General features: G+C 43.7%; 1 protein-coding gene across 5 annotated transcripts in view; it reads right to left on the reverse strand.

The window, feature by feature from the left end:
- SIPA1L3 (signal induced proliferation associated 1 like 3) overlaps window positions 1-16,925 on the reverse strand; it is a 1,632,279-nt gene that overhangs the window by 976,345 nt on the left and 639,009 nt on the right. For all 5 annotated transcript variants that reach the window (XM_069644476.1, XM_069644475.1, XM_069644474.1 and 2 more), the window contains exon 8: window positions 8,417-8,574. In XM_069644476.1, coding sequence (XP_069500577.1) covers window positions 8,417-8,574 — 158 coding nt within the window. The remainder of the gene's footprint in view (window positions 1-8,416; window positions 8,575-16,925) is intronic.

Raw genomic sequence — 16,925 nt, forward strand, 5'->3', positions numbered from 1 at the left:
GAGGTGTTACCTCCGTAGACACGTCGTGCACAGAATAAAAAAAACTCCTGAATGTTGACCAGACGTTTCAAAATGCTTGTTAGTCTACAGGCACGGTGCGGCAAACATGCTCCGTTAGTGAAAGGGAGACCTCTGATACTAATTTGTGCTCCAAGATCGAAGCGGGTGCTAGGAGAAAAAAAACGTATGGTGTTAGCGTTCCTAAGTTTAGCCCAGTATCCCTGCATGGTTTGAAGGGTTAGTGGATTGTCTACCTGCTCTTATCCATAACGGTAGCTGTTTACCTTCCGAGCTCGTAGTCCCCGTGCGTCTCGCTCCAGTTCGCCTGTTCGTCTGGCTTCACTGTCGCATTTCACTGACATCAGTGCGGTACTGCCTGCCGAGTCCCTATTTGAGCCTCACGTTGTCATGGAGGCGTTCAGCTTCAATGCCTGGTAGATTGTCCTCTTTTGATGTCTACTTTAGTTACGGGCGGCCGAAGTAGAGCAAAACCTACTGCGTGTAGTACTAGTGTGGCGCTGCTGCTGCCTCATTGGTTACGAGATGTCTGCACTGTGGCCCTCCAAGACAGCCGCATCTCCAATTAGCCCGGTAGGTTTTTTGCTTTAAATCACTTGCTGTATGCGAGTATCGATTCTTGACCTCGTACCCAGGTAAGGCACGGTTTAGAACTGCAGAACGAGCTTGTCTAGATGTTCCAATCGATTTTATCATTAAGACCAGTCAACATACTCTTGGTTAAGAAAATAATTTCTTGTTCTTTTTTCAAGAGTATTTTTGTTGTCTTTATTGCTGTCTGACCCTTGTCTAAGTCTATAAACAACCGACCAGCTAATGTCTTCAATCCTATGTTGGAATTCCGTCCAGTGACCAACCAGAGGTGCATTTGACGTGCAATTCTTTTATGCAGCTTTTGTGCTCACATATCCTAACCTTTACTTTGCGTTCTGTTTTCCCTATATAGAATTTGTTACATGGGCACCAACTGGTGAAAATTACCATTGATGAATTGCAATTTGAGAAGGTTTTTTGTTGCCATGCTTTAGGTAGCCTTAGATCTATTGTAGAGCTCTTTTTGGTGCCTGAACAGCATGTACAGTGGTCACAAGGATGGTGTCCAACCATGGCCGTTAGACCTCACTGTTAAGGTAGAGTTGGTTTAATGGGTCTTAAGCTAATATCGTTCTGAGTGGTCAGGTCTTTAATATTCCTGCTTCTTTTAAAAGCAATGATAGGTCTAGGAATGGGTTGGTCACTCTTTTCCATAATATGCCAGTGTTTACCGATGATTTTTTTGATACTATTGGACATCTGGCTGTAGGTATCGACAAAAACAATTTGTTCAGTTCTTTTTTTCTCATTTCTTTTCTCCTTATATTCCAATAGGGCGTCTATATTGGTGTTGTTGGCTCTCCTCAGAGCGTTGGTGGTCACTTTGACCGGGTAACCTCCGTTTGTCAGGCGTTCTTGCATTTGATCGGTCTCTTAAAATCTGCCCTCTTAGTGCTGTTTCTTTTTAGTGTAAGTAATTGACCTAGTGGCAGGTTGTGTCTCACATGCCGAAGGTGGAAGCTGGTGTAGTGAAGTACTGCTTTTTTATCGGTAGGTTTATTAAATGGTTTCACATAAGTTGATTGTTGGTGTTATCCAGTGTAATCACGATGTCAAGGAAATCCAATGACCTTGTGCTATGATGAGAGGCAAACTTTAGGAACCTGTCTTGTTGGTTCAGCCAGAGATAGAAGTTCTTTAAATCATCTCCAGTGCCCTTCCAGATCATAAAACTATCGTCAATATTAAGTTTCCACTATCTTATCTGTTCCCTAAAGGGGTTGTTAGAATTCATTATCTTGGTAATTTCAAATGCCTCCATATAGAGATTGTCTCCTCCCATCAGATCCTCGTCCCTCATTTAACTGCCCACAGGGTCAGAAGCAGGTAGTGGCTGCTATCCGCTGGCCACATGGGAGGAGGTCACCACCAGGATATCTTAAAGGCCATTACCGCCCTCCAGGCTTCCAAAGCCCCTGGATCTGATGGCCTTCCAGACAAATTCTATAAGGAATTTGCCCCATTGCAGGCCACGCGAATGGTGGAAGTTTTGCAGGAAGCTCAATCGAAGGCTCAATTGAGAGAGGCAATAATTAAGGTGATGCCGAAATCCCATGCTTTGTGCCTCCTACAAGCCCATTCCCCTGTTAAATATGGATACAAATATCTTTGCCAAAATTCTGGCTGACCGTCTGATGTACGCTATCCCCCCGGTAAAACTTCTGGATCAATGGAGCTTCCTTCAGGGCAGGTACACTGCCTTCTACTTGCTTAGTCTCTCTGTGGTCCTGGCACCACTAGATCCCAAAGTTGAAGTGGTGGTGGCTCTGCTAGATAGAGAAAAAGCGTTTGACTCACTATCGTGGGAGTTTCTTTTCGCTGCCCTGGAGAAGATGGGGATCTTGGGATACATTCTCCAGTCTATAAAATTGGTATATACCAACTCCACAGTAAGAGTTCAAGCGATTGGACGACAGTCAGGCTTGATTACTCTGGGTAGGGGAACCAGTCAAGGATGACCCGCTTACTGTTTACTATAGCAGCTGAACACCTAGCAGCCAGTATAAGGCAAAGCCACATCGAGAGAGGTATAACCCTTGGGGGCCAGAGAGAAATATTCTTGTTGTATGCGGACAAAGTCCTTCTTTACATGAAAGACCCAGAGAAAAACCTCTGCCCAATAACCCAAGAAGTTGAGAGGTTTGGCCATCTCTCGGCTCTCTGTATCAATTGGTCCAAGTCTGTGTTCTTCCCCCCTAACAATTTTAAGCTGTTTTTCAGTACCATTGCATGCGAAGGATATTCAGACCATGGCGTCGCCACCATCAATAGAGCATGTTTATCCATGGTCTGTCGATGAGCAGTTTACCATCTGTGGTTAGAATGATTAACCATGGTAAAAATCATGGCTAAACCACAGTCAGCCATGGAAATAAAAGGTAAAACCATTGACAACCATGTTTTTGCCATGAACTTAAAATGGGGGCGGAGCAGATAGTAAGACAAGAAAAGCATTAGTAGGAGGTTGGTTAAGTGCTTCACGAGGAGAGATAGTAGAGACACTATCTGGGGATGGTGGTGGAGAGAGACCATAAGGACATTAGTGGACAGAAGGTGGTACGGGACAGGGGCAGTATACCACTGGAGAAAGTAAATGAAGATTATTGACGAGGCACACAAACATGAGGTGGAACCATGTTTGCTAGTCAGCGTAGGAAGGTTATCGTGCACATTGTTGGCCCTAGACAAATGTTTGAGACAGGAGACGCAATGAGCACCCAACAGAGTACATTACAGGATTGCACACGTAAGGAGAGGCTCCAAACAGAGAGAAAGGTAATTGGCAGGTCTGGAGCACCCAACCAAAAACTAGGCCAATCAACCCAATACTGCTCCTGTGAATCTACCTATTGTTGAATACATGCTGTACTCCTCTCAGGTGTGTTACATCATGCAAGGGGATGGAAGCATGAGTCAAAAAGGGACATTAAGAAAAATGAAACCCACAAAGGACAGTTATGCAGACCCTTTGAGAATGAAAGGAAAGAGAGGAGGAAACAGATTGGGTGAGCAGCCCAAACGGTTCCATGTGATATTTTCGCTGCAGAAATATCGCGATGCAAAAATATCGCCGTATTTTTGCGGCGAAAATAACACATGGACTCTGCGGGGGACACCCCCGCAAACCCCGCATCATTTTATTATGTGCGGGGGACACCCCCGCACCTAATATTTTCGCCATCAAAAATATCGCCTATGGCCGTTCCCAACGACCATATGTTCGGCGATATTTTTGCTGCAACAAATATTACCTGATACCACCCAAACCTGGATAAGGGGGTTAAGCTACAAGAGCTTGAGTTAATATTTTAGTCTTGGTCATAATAGCATGATACTTGTCACCTTAAGGGGACTACAGTACCGGGAGCACAATCCATGAAACCTTTGGTGCTCTGGAACGGTCTCTATTGACAAGAGTTTGTTGATCTCTAAAAGTAGTTTGAGAGTCACGTTTTGATCACAAGAAGGTAACGGGTGTGCAGTTTGCAGCAGCCTTAGTGAGTAACCTGACTTTACGATGTTTAAGACCACAATTACATGAGTTACATCTTGCTATGGATGAAAAACCGGCTTATGCCCCCCTACTCGCAAGGACATTGTTTTAAAAGTGATAGGGGGCATGGAAACGTACACCTAAATGGAGAGGCCTGATGGAACATTTTGAGGGAAAACATTTCTTTTTGGCAGTCAACTGCCCTTCGCCCAGGCAGGTTTGCCTGAACATTTTGAGGATGAGGCAAAGGAAGATACAGACTTGAATGCGGGAAGGTCCGTCTTGCAGTGTTATAAAACCCTCTTCTGTCTTTAAAGCAGAATGGTTGTTCCATTTGTGATGAAGTCCCCTGCCTGGCGGCCATCAGTCGCCACTATCTGATTTCCCAAGATTATAGTATGATCCTGTTCTTGCAGGCTAAGGGGGAGGTGTGTCCGTCTCTGTGTCCAATGCTGGCTTGCTGTGCAGTAGTGTCTACCTTCAATCTTATTCTAAATTCAGAAGACACACGGCAGGGGTCCGCTCACCGACGCTTTAGGGACTGATGGCGCACATCCCTACTTACTCCAAGTGATCACCAGCAATATGGTCAACGACAGGGGTTCTGGTGCAGAAGTCTGGTCTCTTGCAGCGTCATTGTGACTGGTGGCACAATAATTTTCAAATGTGTTTTGAGTCCTGAGGAAAGTGGGAAAGAAGGGATTGATAGCCCACCAAAACTGGTCCACCATTTATTTACAGAATGTCTGAATACTAACCAGACAGGCTGGAAGAACTACTCATGTTTTTAATACTTCACATGAGAGCAGATGAGGAGGGGGTAATACATTGGACTGAACTCCCTCTTGTGCTCCTTGTTCCGGTTACCCCAGATTTGACTGTAGTGTGGGATTTATTTCCCACTAATTTTTGTTGCACCTTTCTGAGACTCTAGCCTGCAATTAGTTAGGGCCAGTCTCTCTTGTCTGTCATCAAACCCTAGACAGGCGGCATACCAACTTCTACTGACAGTTACCACACAAGGGACATCTAGCAGCGGATGGAGGGTAAGCTCAGCTAAATCATACAGCTCTTCAAAGTAACCCTAAGCACCATAGAATTACCTGGACATTTTTGTGTATTCAGCCTACAAGCCTTTGGTCCAGGTTAGTGGGCCACTTGGTCCTATTTTGGATGTTGTTCCCTGGCATGGGAGACTGGAGAGCTACAGCAAGGAAACAGTTAAACATCCAAAAATGCACACACCCTTCTTACCATACCACAGACCTCCCATGCTGCCATGACTCACACTTCACAACCCTTATGAACCAAGGGTACATCATTGGGTAGCTGCAAGAATGGGAAAAAAATCCTGAATGGCCAGTTGCCAATGAAAACATAACCCAACTTCAACAGCCCAATTCACACACAGCTGAAACCTTACAAATCTAACAGAGGTCCACACTCATTCCCATCTAAAGGTGCATGAAACCACTGGAATCCCAACCGCAGGGGAGGGGCTACACGGTAAGTCCAAGCATTGTCAGGCAGTGTGTTTGGTGTTGGAACTGAGAACGGGACCGGGTACAATGGAGAGAGAAGAGTTTGGCGGAGATTGGGCAAAGAAAGGAGGGTGGTGAGGAAGTTGGAGAGAAGTATGGGACAGGGAAAAAAGAAAGAATGAGCCTAGGTAGAGTTAGAGGAACATCGGAGCAGGTGGAAAGAGACTTGAAGGAAGAGGTAAAATAACATCACATGGAGGGGAGGCATCTAGTAAGATCAGGAAGGAATCAGTGGGCACATTTGACAGCTACCGCTTACCATCAAAGTAGAAGGTAAGGGTTAAGAATAAGGCCACAATTGGAAGGTCCGACGGTGGTAGGAGGAACAAGCCTGTAACAAGGTCACAGGGAAGAGAAGGACAAGCACAGGAGTGATTAGGGAGTGAAGAGTGTAAACGCCAGGATCCCTAGAAGGCAAGCAGGTGACCTAGGCCTTATGAACAATCCAGGAAGAAAAACTATTGCCCCATGAGCTAAAGAAAGACAAGAGAAGAAAAGGCTAGGGAAACCAGTGGTAGGAAGGAGGGTGCACGTATCCTGAAGCCTGAACAGAGGCCTCAACGCAACCCTTTGGGGAGACGTGAAGATACAGGGTGTGTGAACTAGTTTGAAACTGGGTCAACAACCTAAGTGAAGGTAAGAGAAGAAAGGTGTTGGAACCCCTTTAAATTAAAGACTGATATCAATAAAGGAGGATAGCCAAAGATGCTCCTGTGTAGGGTGCAGGAAATCCTTAATCCAGACCGGACATTACAGATTCCCTAGAGAAAGGGTGTAAACCAAAAACATGTTTTTGTTGTCCCAAGACAGCACCCAGTGTGCCGTTCAGCTCACCCTTTGGTATTACCTACCCCAACTAAAGAACTACAGTTAAACTAGTATATTGGCCTGGTAATTGATCCACGGCACTCCTGCAACACATCATTAGATCTAAAACAATCTTGAATATTACGAATTTAACGAATTATCAATCGAAATGGTGTCACAGCACAGAACAGAAGCAGCACTTAGAAAGATAATTTTTGCCCAGAACATGCATAGCTTTGGTATCACCAAGAAAATGAAACAATTGCGAAGTGGGAACCTTACTCTTACCAAGAGCTAAAGGAAACACTAAGGGTTCAGCTGAATGATTCCCCTGGACAACCAATGAGCACTCTCTGAAGTACTTGTACTTGATGTCCAGAAATTTAGAAGTAGGCTCTGAATGAGGTTACTTCAACAGAGAATTTACTTATTCCAGGACTGGTGACTCAAATGAAACAAAGACAGAACACTTTGGTAGATATTTTCTGTAAAATGCCAGTCTGTTTTGCGGGAGAGGTCAAGCCCAACACCTCAACCGCCTTCACAATCAAACCCCAGAGCTGTCTGATACAGTACTGGTAAACTCCATGAAAAAGAGTTCAGTATGAAAAACAACTATTTAAGCACAGAGAAAGAATCTGGCATGAAGGTCTATATGAAAATGTGCCATAATCTGGAATCCGCTTTCAAGCAGGGGTATGTTCCAAAAAAGGACTGTTTGGCACCCTATAGCATCCTCACATGCGTTAAAATGCATACAATTATTAAAGGGGACAAGCCTTGCAGCACACCCCGAGAGGTATATCCGAAATGTTAGGTTGAGGCTAAGTATTAGTGGCTGCATTCCTATAACTATACTCACCAGAGAACGAAAGTCTGCACTGTGGTTATGGCAGTCGTAGTGAAAAACTGATAGGGAACCATGCTGTACTGAGCGAGGGCTAAGGGTGACTTGGGTGACTTAAACCACAAAACTATGTATGTGATTTCATACTTGGACTGCCAGATAGGCAGAAATCCCCTATCCCACACCTTGTTCGGGTCACTATCCTTCTGCATTGTGCGTGGAAAATTCGATAATTTTCGTGAAAAAACTGAAACAAACAAAAACAATTCCCAGTGAATTACAGATATCCTGGGGCCACTAAGCATGACATGGATAAACTCCCATTATGGTAAACTTAATAGAGGAGATGACTTGGACAATAATTTGGGAGAAGACCTAACTGGGATGTTCTGATTTTTTTAATGAAATAAAATGAATCAGGATAACAATGATTGCAAGCACATCATTTCATACCAATAATGATAATATTTCTTTTTTACCAGAGTCATAATCCGTCATGGTGGCATTTTTTTATTAATAATGTCACTCTGCTTTTCTCTTCATCTTTCCCTCTCACCTTTCCCTGCTAATCGCCCCACTGCTCCTGAGACTGGCAGCCTGGTCCGTCATGCATCCCACAGGTTACCAGGCCCCTGCCCAGTTGACGCCAGCATCCTCCCCCAGCACTGCCCTTGCAGGCCCAATATGTGGCAGCTGTCCACCCCTCCCTTGGGATGCCTCCACTCCTGCACTTAGCCAGTGGCCTCCTCCATAGGCACCCCTCGGCATTTCCCTCCTGGGCTCTACCATCACTTACCCATACCTTGTGCCCCCTCCCTTCCCTATCTCCTGCACTTCTCTTCACGGCACTTACATGTCCGCATGTCACAAGGCCTGGAAGGACCACCTTTGTATATTTACTGCCTTTGCCACTATTATTTACTCCCCTTGTTCTCTCCCCTCTTGTCTTGTGACGCCTGTAAACACTATTTTGTTGTATAGGCGACTAACAAATGCTCAATAAAATAAATAAAAAAACAGCAGTGTGAAAATAAAATGTACAATAATGCTAAAGACACCCTACTGTGAATTGTTGTGGGCTAAATTTACTCCCTTCCTGTCGGAGCAGTGACTTACCTGTAACAAACATTTTCAGTGCAAGGATCGTGTACTCTGATGATAATGAAGACATGCTGGAAATGGGATCGAATATTCTTAGGGGTGAAGGGCTTTGCTCCTGGTTCTTGAAAGATGATAGTAACAATATCATTTCCTATGTGCCGTTTCCTTAGCAGCTGACAACAAATAGGAGAAAGAAAACAGGGTTAGTCGTTTCAGAGGCCAATACTTTCTATTACTGTCCAACAAGGTGCAGATACATTCCTCAGAGGGCTGGTTTAAAATGTTATCTAACAACATAGAAGAACATTTGCAGGCTTAATACAAGTCTGCTATGTTTTCTCCAATGATATTTAGTGATGGATTCGCCAGACTGTGCAGAGATTAACTGCCCTGTTTATTATCAGATGGTAGCAGCCGTCGCATTGCTATATTTGCCCACAACATTTCTGCCCCACACTCTACCGCTTTAATGACCCCTTTCAAACAACCATCCCAATTTAGTTTCACACACAATAGCTGAAGCTGGGTGTGGGACTTAGTGGAAAATGGCCTGAGCATACTAGAGCGACATACAAATGGATATTTTCTTCTCTGAAATGTAACCGGGCTAAAACCTGATTGTAGAACCTCCCAAGTGGAAACTATCCAATGAAATCGGTTATTCTGCTTAATTTGATCTTAAAAGTTGGACTCTCACTTTTGGGAGGTATTGAAATACTTGGGGTTACACAATATGTTGGGTAATGGTAATACAGGAAGGGCCTGTTGCTCTTTGTGCCTAAAGAAACACTGTACCATAGCCAATCCTAACTGATGCCATCAAGACAGATGCAAGTTTTATTGGTGCTTGTTTGGAGAGAATTGTCTGGCATTTTCGTCCTGCACTGTCAATGTGGGCAAGACCAGACTCTTGCAAAATGTCCGACCCTTTTTTGTCTGAGAACCTCATCAAATTCATTCTAAGAAGTTGATTAAAGACGTTCAAAGGCTATTTGTTTAAAAAAGCCCTTCCAATCCTTCAATTTGTGAAGTAATCAGAACCCCAGAGCCACATAGATTAATTAGTAGTCTGAACAGGCAGCTTTATTTTCATGCAACCTCTGCACACACATCATTAGGGTGGGCATTGTTAAAGCCATTTGTAATAATCTTGGCACAATAGGTCCTGCAAGGGGGGCAATGATAGAACAAAGCCCAGTGACTAGGTCTAGTGACCGAGCTAGGGGTGCTGAAAGTATCAAAATAATACCTATTCAGCATGCAAATCACTCTAAGATGGACAATTTAAAAATAAATGACCTGTCTTCAAGGCAGTATCACAGAAAACCTTTTCAAGCTCACTGTTTAGAACAAACAAAAGACAACAACATAGATAATTATAAACCATTAAGTCTAATATTGCACAGGCTCCCCAACACATACTATCAAGTCTCTATGGCTGATGTTCATACAGAGTCTAAGCCATGGTGAAATAGGGAGAAAGAAGACATTACCACAATGCTTCGCTAGTTGAAGGCATCATGCTTCGCTAGTTGAAGGCATCATTTAGTGAATTTGACATGCATCCCTCCCTCAAAGCTGCCAGTCCGAGCGCCGCAGTTATAAACCTGATAGAAATACATTTGCTGATCATATAATGTCAATAGGAAACATCTCTTTTTTCAAAAGCAAGCGGTCACATGATTTTAGTACCAGACAGTACACACAACCAAAGTCCACTAATCAACAAAACCTATTTGAGAGCTGCCAGTCAGTATGAGGAACAAAATCCAGCGACGCTACAAGCAACCAATGAATGCTCTGCGAGGTTCCTTACTATGCTGTTGAAATATGCCAAATCAGATCGAGCAGCATTACTCAAACACATGGTGGAAATTGAAAAAATGTGAAGAACCACTTAGAAGCAGAGAAAGGAAACAAACTCCATAAAAATATCAGTACCAATTGGGTAACTTTTGAAGAGGACATTAAACATTAAGGCGGCAACTTAAGTTTCTCTGCAATAAAAACGGCTATGAATTAGGTCATGTTTACACTTTTGACAAAAGATTTGATAATATCCGGAAGGATTCCCTCTCTATTTCCACAGATTTCAACCAAAGTTTAGTTAGCAATATAGCATCTTCCTCGGAATGAGATGTCTCAAACAGAGAAAATGAAGAACCGGTTGTAAAATTGAATTTTTCAGAAGAGATGAGGCATTGGTGTCAGGGGGATAAAATACTCAAACTATGGAGAAGTCAATGCAGAGGGAGGGGACAGAGCAACCCGGAGGGGACAGCAGGGTAGAAAGACCAGCCAATCCGCAACAAGAGAGATCAACACGTCCCGGGAGGATATCTCAGCGGCAACGTGCGCGCCTTGGAAGCAAGACAACACGAAGCAACACAGGTTCGATCCCCGGGTCCGCGCTTAAAAAACTCTGGGTGTTTAAATACACAACTAAGACAAAAAAAAAAACAATTACGCAACAAAGCCAAAAACAATTCCTGTAACAGCACCTCGATGCCTGCGGGCTGTGTGAGCGCTTTAAAAATGTAAATAAATAAATAAATAAAAAAGTTATGGGAATCAAATGAAAAATTGCATCTGACTCTATAAATATGTAGGTCGTCAATCTGTCCAGTCACCAAATGACTAAGGAACAATTGAGAATTTTACAACTGTGCATGAATTTCTGCCCCACTTCTCATTATGATTATGTTCAGAAGTGCATTGATGTTAATATACTGGAAAAATCAGGCTTAATAAAATTAATTCCATGAATTCCAGAAAATCTACTCCACGAGTCAAGAGGAGGCAGGACAGATCTTCCAATTGAGAACTTACCCATATTAACTGATCTGGCATACCATGAACTAGGAACGGAAGAAGGTGATTCCATTGAATTATTAGATTTGGACATTATTCTTGAATGGTCCCTTAAAGGTAAATTGAAATTAATCTAAATTCAATCCTCCGTTCCAATCAGGGATGTCTGGAGGTCTTCCAGGATCTAGTTATCAGCGATCTAAAGAAATTATGGACCAATGGTACAACTAAGCATTGAGGCAATATGTCTAAGAGGGGTTATCAGACTTTGTAGAAAGAAACTGCAACAACTGTCTGATATGGTTATCAAACCATCTGACAAAGGGTCAAATATAATTATTATGAACTTCAATGATTATCTCTGGGAAGCCATCCAAGTTGTATCTGTTATTGCAAGTTATCAGCCAACACCTCTCAATCCATCAAAGAGGATTTCTGTGCACTCTTAACAAGGTAGTCTACCATGGGCCTCCTGGATGAGTCCGAACATGCATTTCTATTTCCAGTATTTCCTGTCATTCCGATCATCTTTTGCCAAAGATCCACAAGAGTGTCCATCAATCAACAGGGAGACCTATTGTCTGGAATAACGGTAGGAGTGGGTGTCAAGGATTCAGGCGGCGCCAGAGACTGGATAGATAGGGAATCATACAAAAAGAACTACATTTCCCAGCAGTAACTGGGAGGATTGGGTAGTCATCTGACGTGACAGATTTGCAGCGGGGAAGTGGCGAAAAGGCTGCAGCTGCTACGAGCTTCGCCATATTGCGTCCAGGAGGGCTTCATAGCCTCCCGGACTTAAGATAAGTGGAAATGTGTAAACTGTTCACAGCATTTGTTTGAGCGCCTTAGCGGGTCGTCATTGGCGCTGGGAGGGGCTACGTTTGGGGAAGGCAGCAAGACCCTCCGCTAGGCTACACTTGTGCTGAGGGGTTTAAGGGCACAATCTAATACGGCGGACAGACTGATTCAGTTGTACTTAATATGTAAATATTCATTCATACGGGCACATGTGCACAAGGCTCCTCCTCCCAGGCTTTTGGTGGTCAATGCTGCAAATAAGAGTTTTTGGTTTCGCAAAGACGTTGTGATGGAATGGTGAATGGCCAAAATGCTTATGTTTCCATATTGATCTTCTTGTCATGTTCAGTGTTTATAAGTGTTGCTTATGCTAGCCCCTGGGGCCATGTGTTATGTCTTTCATAGTGGGATTATTCCCAATTCTATGATCCATCCTGCTTGCTATGCATATTGTTCCTGTCAGAGGGTGAACGAGGTACATGTATCAAGGTGTACTACAGAAGTATGTGGTAAAGGTATCAAGGAGTGCAAAGAGGGTATGTCGGAGACAAGGGCAAGGCCCATTGAGGGTGTTACAAGGTATTAGGCAGTGTAAGGTTTTTTCCCCCGTTACGCCCCCAGTCCTATACACACTAGGTTTCGCTCACCCTCTACCCGGTGTTCCTAAAATCCCCCACCCTGTCCACAACCTCTACCTAACCCTCTTCCCCCCACTGGCTGCCACGTGGTGTCCTGTTCACTATACAAGGCACCTGTGCCAACCACGGCGGGAGGGTCGACTTCATTCGGCTTCTGTAGTTCGGGGGAGAGTGTCGACCTCCCTTCCCCTTTTTGTGTATCTTGACACCTACAGCCACATTATCAGGGTCTTTGCTTGAAAAGATGTCAAAATCTTTCAACATGGTCTTGTTTTATTTTGTTTCAACATTACCCTCATACTTGAAAGATATGAAGGACGTTCTAAAGTAGATCAACAATATGCCTTGGGAAAAGGGCTTTAGGTTAGCAACTCTGGACGGTGTCTGCTTATATACCTCTATTGAGCATGATGTGAGCATGGAAGCATGCAAAAATGTCTTTGATAGAAGGTGTCTCAACTATATGAGAGACACAGAAATGATGTTGGATAGGATAGCCTTCTGCCCAACAACATTGTTCTCTTTAAGTCTATTATAGAAAAGTGAGGGACACTGCTATGGGCACCACATTCGCTCCCTCTTACGCCAACCTGACAATGGGCTGTTGGGAGAAATTCACTGTATGGTTAACTGAGAATGTACAACATACAGACCATGTGATGTATCGATGGCCGGTTCATACTATTGAATGGTTTTGAACAGGACTGGTTTAGTTTGATTCTTAATATCATTCACGTATTCACATAGTAGAGAAGAAATTATCTTCTTAGATGCACTTGTTACACCTCACAATGGTGAAATAGCAACAGATTTCTACAGAAACCTACCTGTTCTAACATACCATTAACATGCCTCAAGTAGTCATCCCATAAGTCTGAAACAGAGCATGCCCTATGGGGAGTTTATACAACTCGGATGGAATTATGCTGATATGAAAGTCTTTGACAAAGAGTTGTCCGACAGCCAGAAACCTTTGCAGCCGTGGATATTCCAAAAGGTAATAGAACAGGCCTTCAGTAAGGTACGATCATTTAATCTAGGTCAATTACTATGATGAGAGCACCAATGAGATTAGACTAATACTTTCTGTTCTGAGTTCTCAGCTGTATGCAAAGTCATCCAAAAAGAACTGGCATATTTTGAAGGCAGATATAAACTGGTGATCGATCTTGCCCAGCCATCCCTGCAGTAGCCATCACAAGTCACTCTAGTGTATGGTTTTCTAAAGGTACGACAATCTGAAGACAGAGGCTCATTGTGGCTGGAAAAAATGGGCAAAGGCTTTCACAAATGTTAAGCCTGTGCTTATGCATTCTCTTGCAAAATCTACAAACATCCTATTTTGAAACATACTATACATATTGGTTCCAAGATCACATATCAAACCGACTATGTGGTATAGGTCTTATTGTGTTCATGTAACAAGTGGTATGTGCGGAAGTACCACTTGTAAAATGAAACTCTGTATTCTACAGCATATGTGTGCCATTAAGAATGCAGACTTTGCATATCCAATGGCCAAACGCTTCTGTGAAACCCATGGAGGTAAATTAGAGGTTTTTTTTTATGGTATATTTAATGTTCCCAAACATGCCCATAGTGGAAATGGGGAACTGAAGCTACAAAACTGGAGCCAAAATATATACTTAACTTTGCAACAAGGGCCCCAAATGGACAAAATATTGATAAAGAGCTGCACATGTTTTTGGGTACCCAGTGACATATTGACCCATATAGGTTTGTAGTGTTTCCATATACCTTCATTGTCCTTAGTGACTTGACTTAGCATTAAGAAGAACACCAAAACATAACTAACTTATTGTGTCGCCATATACTGAATATACAGTGTCCATGTTTGTTGTTCAAGTGTTATTTTTGTATTCAGTATTATTGCCAGTCATTTATCATTATTATTATTATTATTATTATTATTATTATTATTGTATTTATTGAGTGCAACAGAGTGCTTTTCAGAGGTAACAGAACAGGTATACAGTGGGGGGTAGGATACAAAGGGACACAGGAGGGTTACAGCTGTACAGAGTGGCGGGGAGGAGCGGGCGGATAGCGTCAGGTGGCGTGGGGCGATGTGAGGGCTTCAGTGTTGAGCAGGAGAGACTCCTTGAAGAGGTGGGTCTTGTGTTCTTTTCTGAATTGTAGGAGCAAGTCTCATGGGGAGGATGTTCCATAGTCTTGGAGCGTAGGCAAAGAAGGCTTGTTTTCTGGTCCTTTCCTTTTTGCAGCAGCTGATTTCAAGTCTGCACATGTCCTGGCTTCTGGTGGTGCACTGCCCGATGGGGATGCTGAGTATCTCTGCGAGATAGTTGGGTGACTTGAGGGAGACTTATAGATGATGCAGCAAGACTTGAAGGAGATTTGGGTGTGAAATGGCAGCCAGTGAAGGTCAATGAGGGCCAGGGTGATGTGGTCTTCGAGTAGGGCATTACTCCATCCAGGTGGGATCGGACCAGTGCTTGAACAGTGGATACAAAGCTGTCCGGCAGGAGGAAGGGCTTGACTGTCCAAGAGCCGATATCAAGCTGTCTGAGTTTACTTAGCTATGTGTGTCTTGAAGGACAGGTGTTTGTCAATGTGGAACCCGAGGGACTTGGCACAACAGGTGAGCTCTGGGGTGAAGCCCTCAAGATTCATGGTTGTTGGCACAGTCTGTATGGGTGTTTGCTGTTGTTGGTGATGAGTAGGAATTCGCCCTTGGAAGGGTTGGGCTTCAAGTATGCACTGGACATCCAATACTGGATCAGTGAGAGGCAGGTTTGAGCCTGTGGATGTCCTTCATGGAGTCGATCTCAGATATAGCTGTGTGTTGTTGGTGTATGTTGGGTTTGGCTAGGAGGGCTCCCAGCGCTCCATGTATAGATTGAAGATCATTGGGGAGAGGATGTAACCCTGCGAGACTCCACAGGTGACAGGTAGCATTCTAATGGAGTCCATCTGAACAAACTGCTGGCGGTTTGCGAAGTAGGACTTGAACCAGTGTAGGATAAAGTCGCTGATCCCCATATGTAGGGTGTCTGGGCGTCTGGAAGTCTACTGTTTTGAAAGCGGCCGAGAGGTCGAGTAGAAACAGGAGGAACTAATGTCAAGTATGTTGAGGGCGTCCTCCACCACCAGTATGGTTTCTGTCTCTGCTATATATATATATATATATATATATATATATATATATATATATATATATATATATATGATACATTACTCACCGTAATCGTATTTATGATGCTTGTATCTGCTTGGAGTCACATGCTGTGCATAGGCCTACATCTAGTGGAAGCTGCGGAGTATTACAGTTTTTTTTTTTTTTCGAAACTCGAAAATGGGCGTCGACACAGGGCGTACCAGTAATACTATCGCTAGTGTGACGTCCACTGTACCCAAGATCCCTCACGCGTCTAGGACCCTCAGATTGTATTTTTTCTGACATGAGGTAGCATGAGGAGTAGCGTGAGTACAGATAATTCAAGCAGATAGACAGAAGGTAAGACTACAAGCAACCATGCGCCTTCTCTCAGAGGGGAGGAAGGGTGGGTCGCATGTGAATCTAAGCAGATACAAGCATCAGAAATACGATTACGGTGAGTAATGTATCCCTTCTGAGGCTTGCGGAATCTGCTTAGATCACATGCAGTGCATAGATTAGCGAGCAGTACCTGAAGAAGGAGGTGGGATGTGAGAAGGGTCATGAGCAAATAAGTGTTTTAGAACCGCTTGTCCCACTTGTGTATCTGCCTTGGAATGGGTGTCAATGCAGTAATGCTGAGTAAAAGTGTGAATAGAGCTCCAAGTAGCTGCTTTGCAAATGGTGTCAAGGGGTACATTTGCAATGAAAGACAGAGTGGCCCCAATGCCTCTAGTAGAGTGGGCTCTTGGCGTGAAAGGCAGAGTTCTTTCAGAGAGTGAGTAACACAGCTGGATACAGTTAATAATCCACTTTGTGATGGCACCTTTAGAGATGCGATCCCCCTCTCTGGCTGTAGCTACGGAGACAAAGTTGATCTGTTTTCCTTAGCGGTCTGGTTTTATTTACATAGTAGAGGACTGCCCTACGCACATCTAGGGTGTGTAGTTTCACCTCAGCCGAGCTTTGAGGGTCCTGGAAGAAAGCCGGAAGCTCGATGGACTGGTTTACGTGGAATTTAGATATAAACTTAGGTGAGAACCTAGGGTGTGTGCGTAAAACCTGTTTGTCTTTAAGGACAGTAAAGAAGGGATCCTGCACTGAGAGCCTGAATTTCACTAACCCTTCTTATAGAAGT

The sequence above is a fragment of the Ambystoma mexicanum genome, chromosome 2p (assembly GCF_040938575.1).
Source record: "Ambystoma mexicanum isolate Mex_15411 chromosome 2p, UKY_AmexF1_1, whole genome shotgun sequence".
Classification (NCBI taxonomy): domain Eukaryota; kingdom Metazoa; phylum Chordata; class Amphibia; order Caudata; family Ambystomatidae; genus Ambystoma; species Ambystoma mexicanum.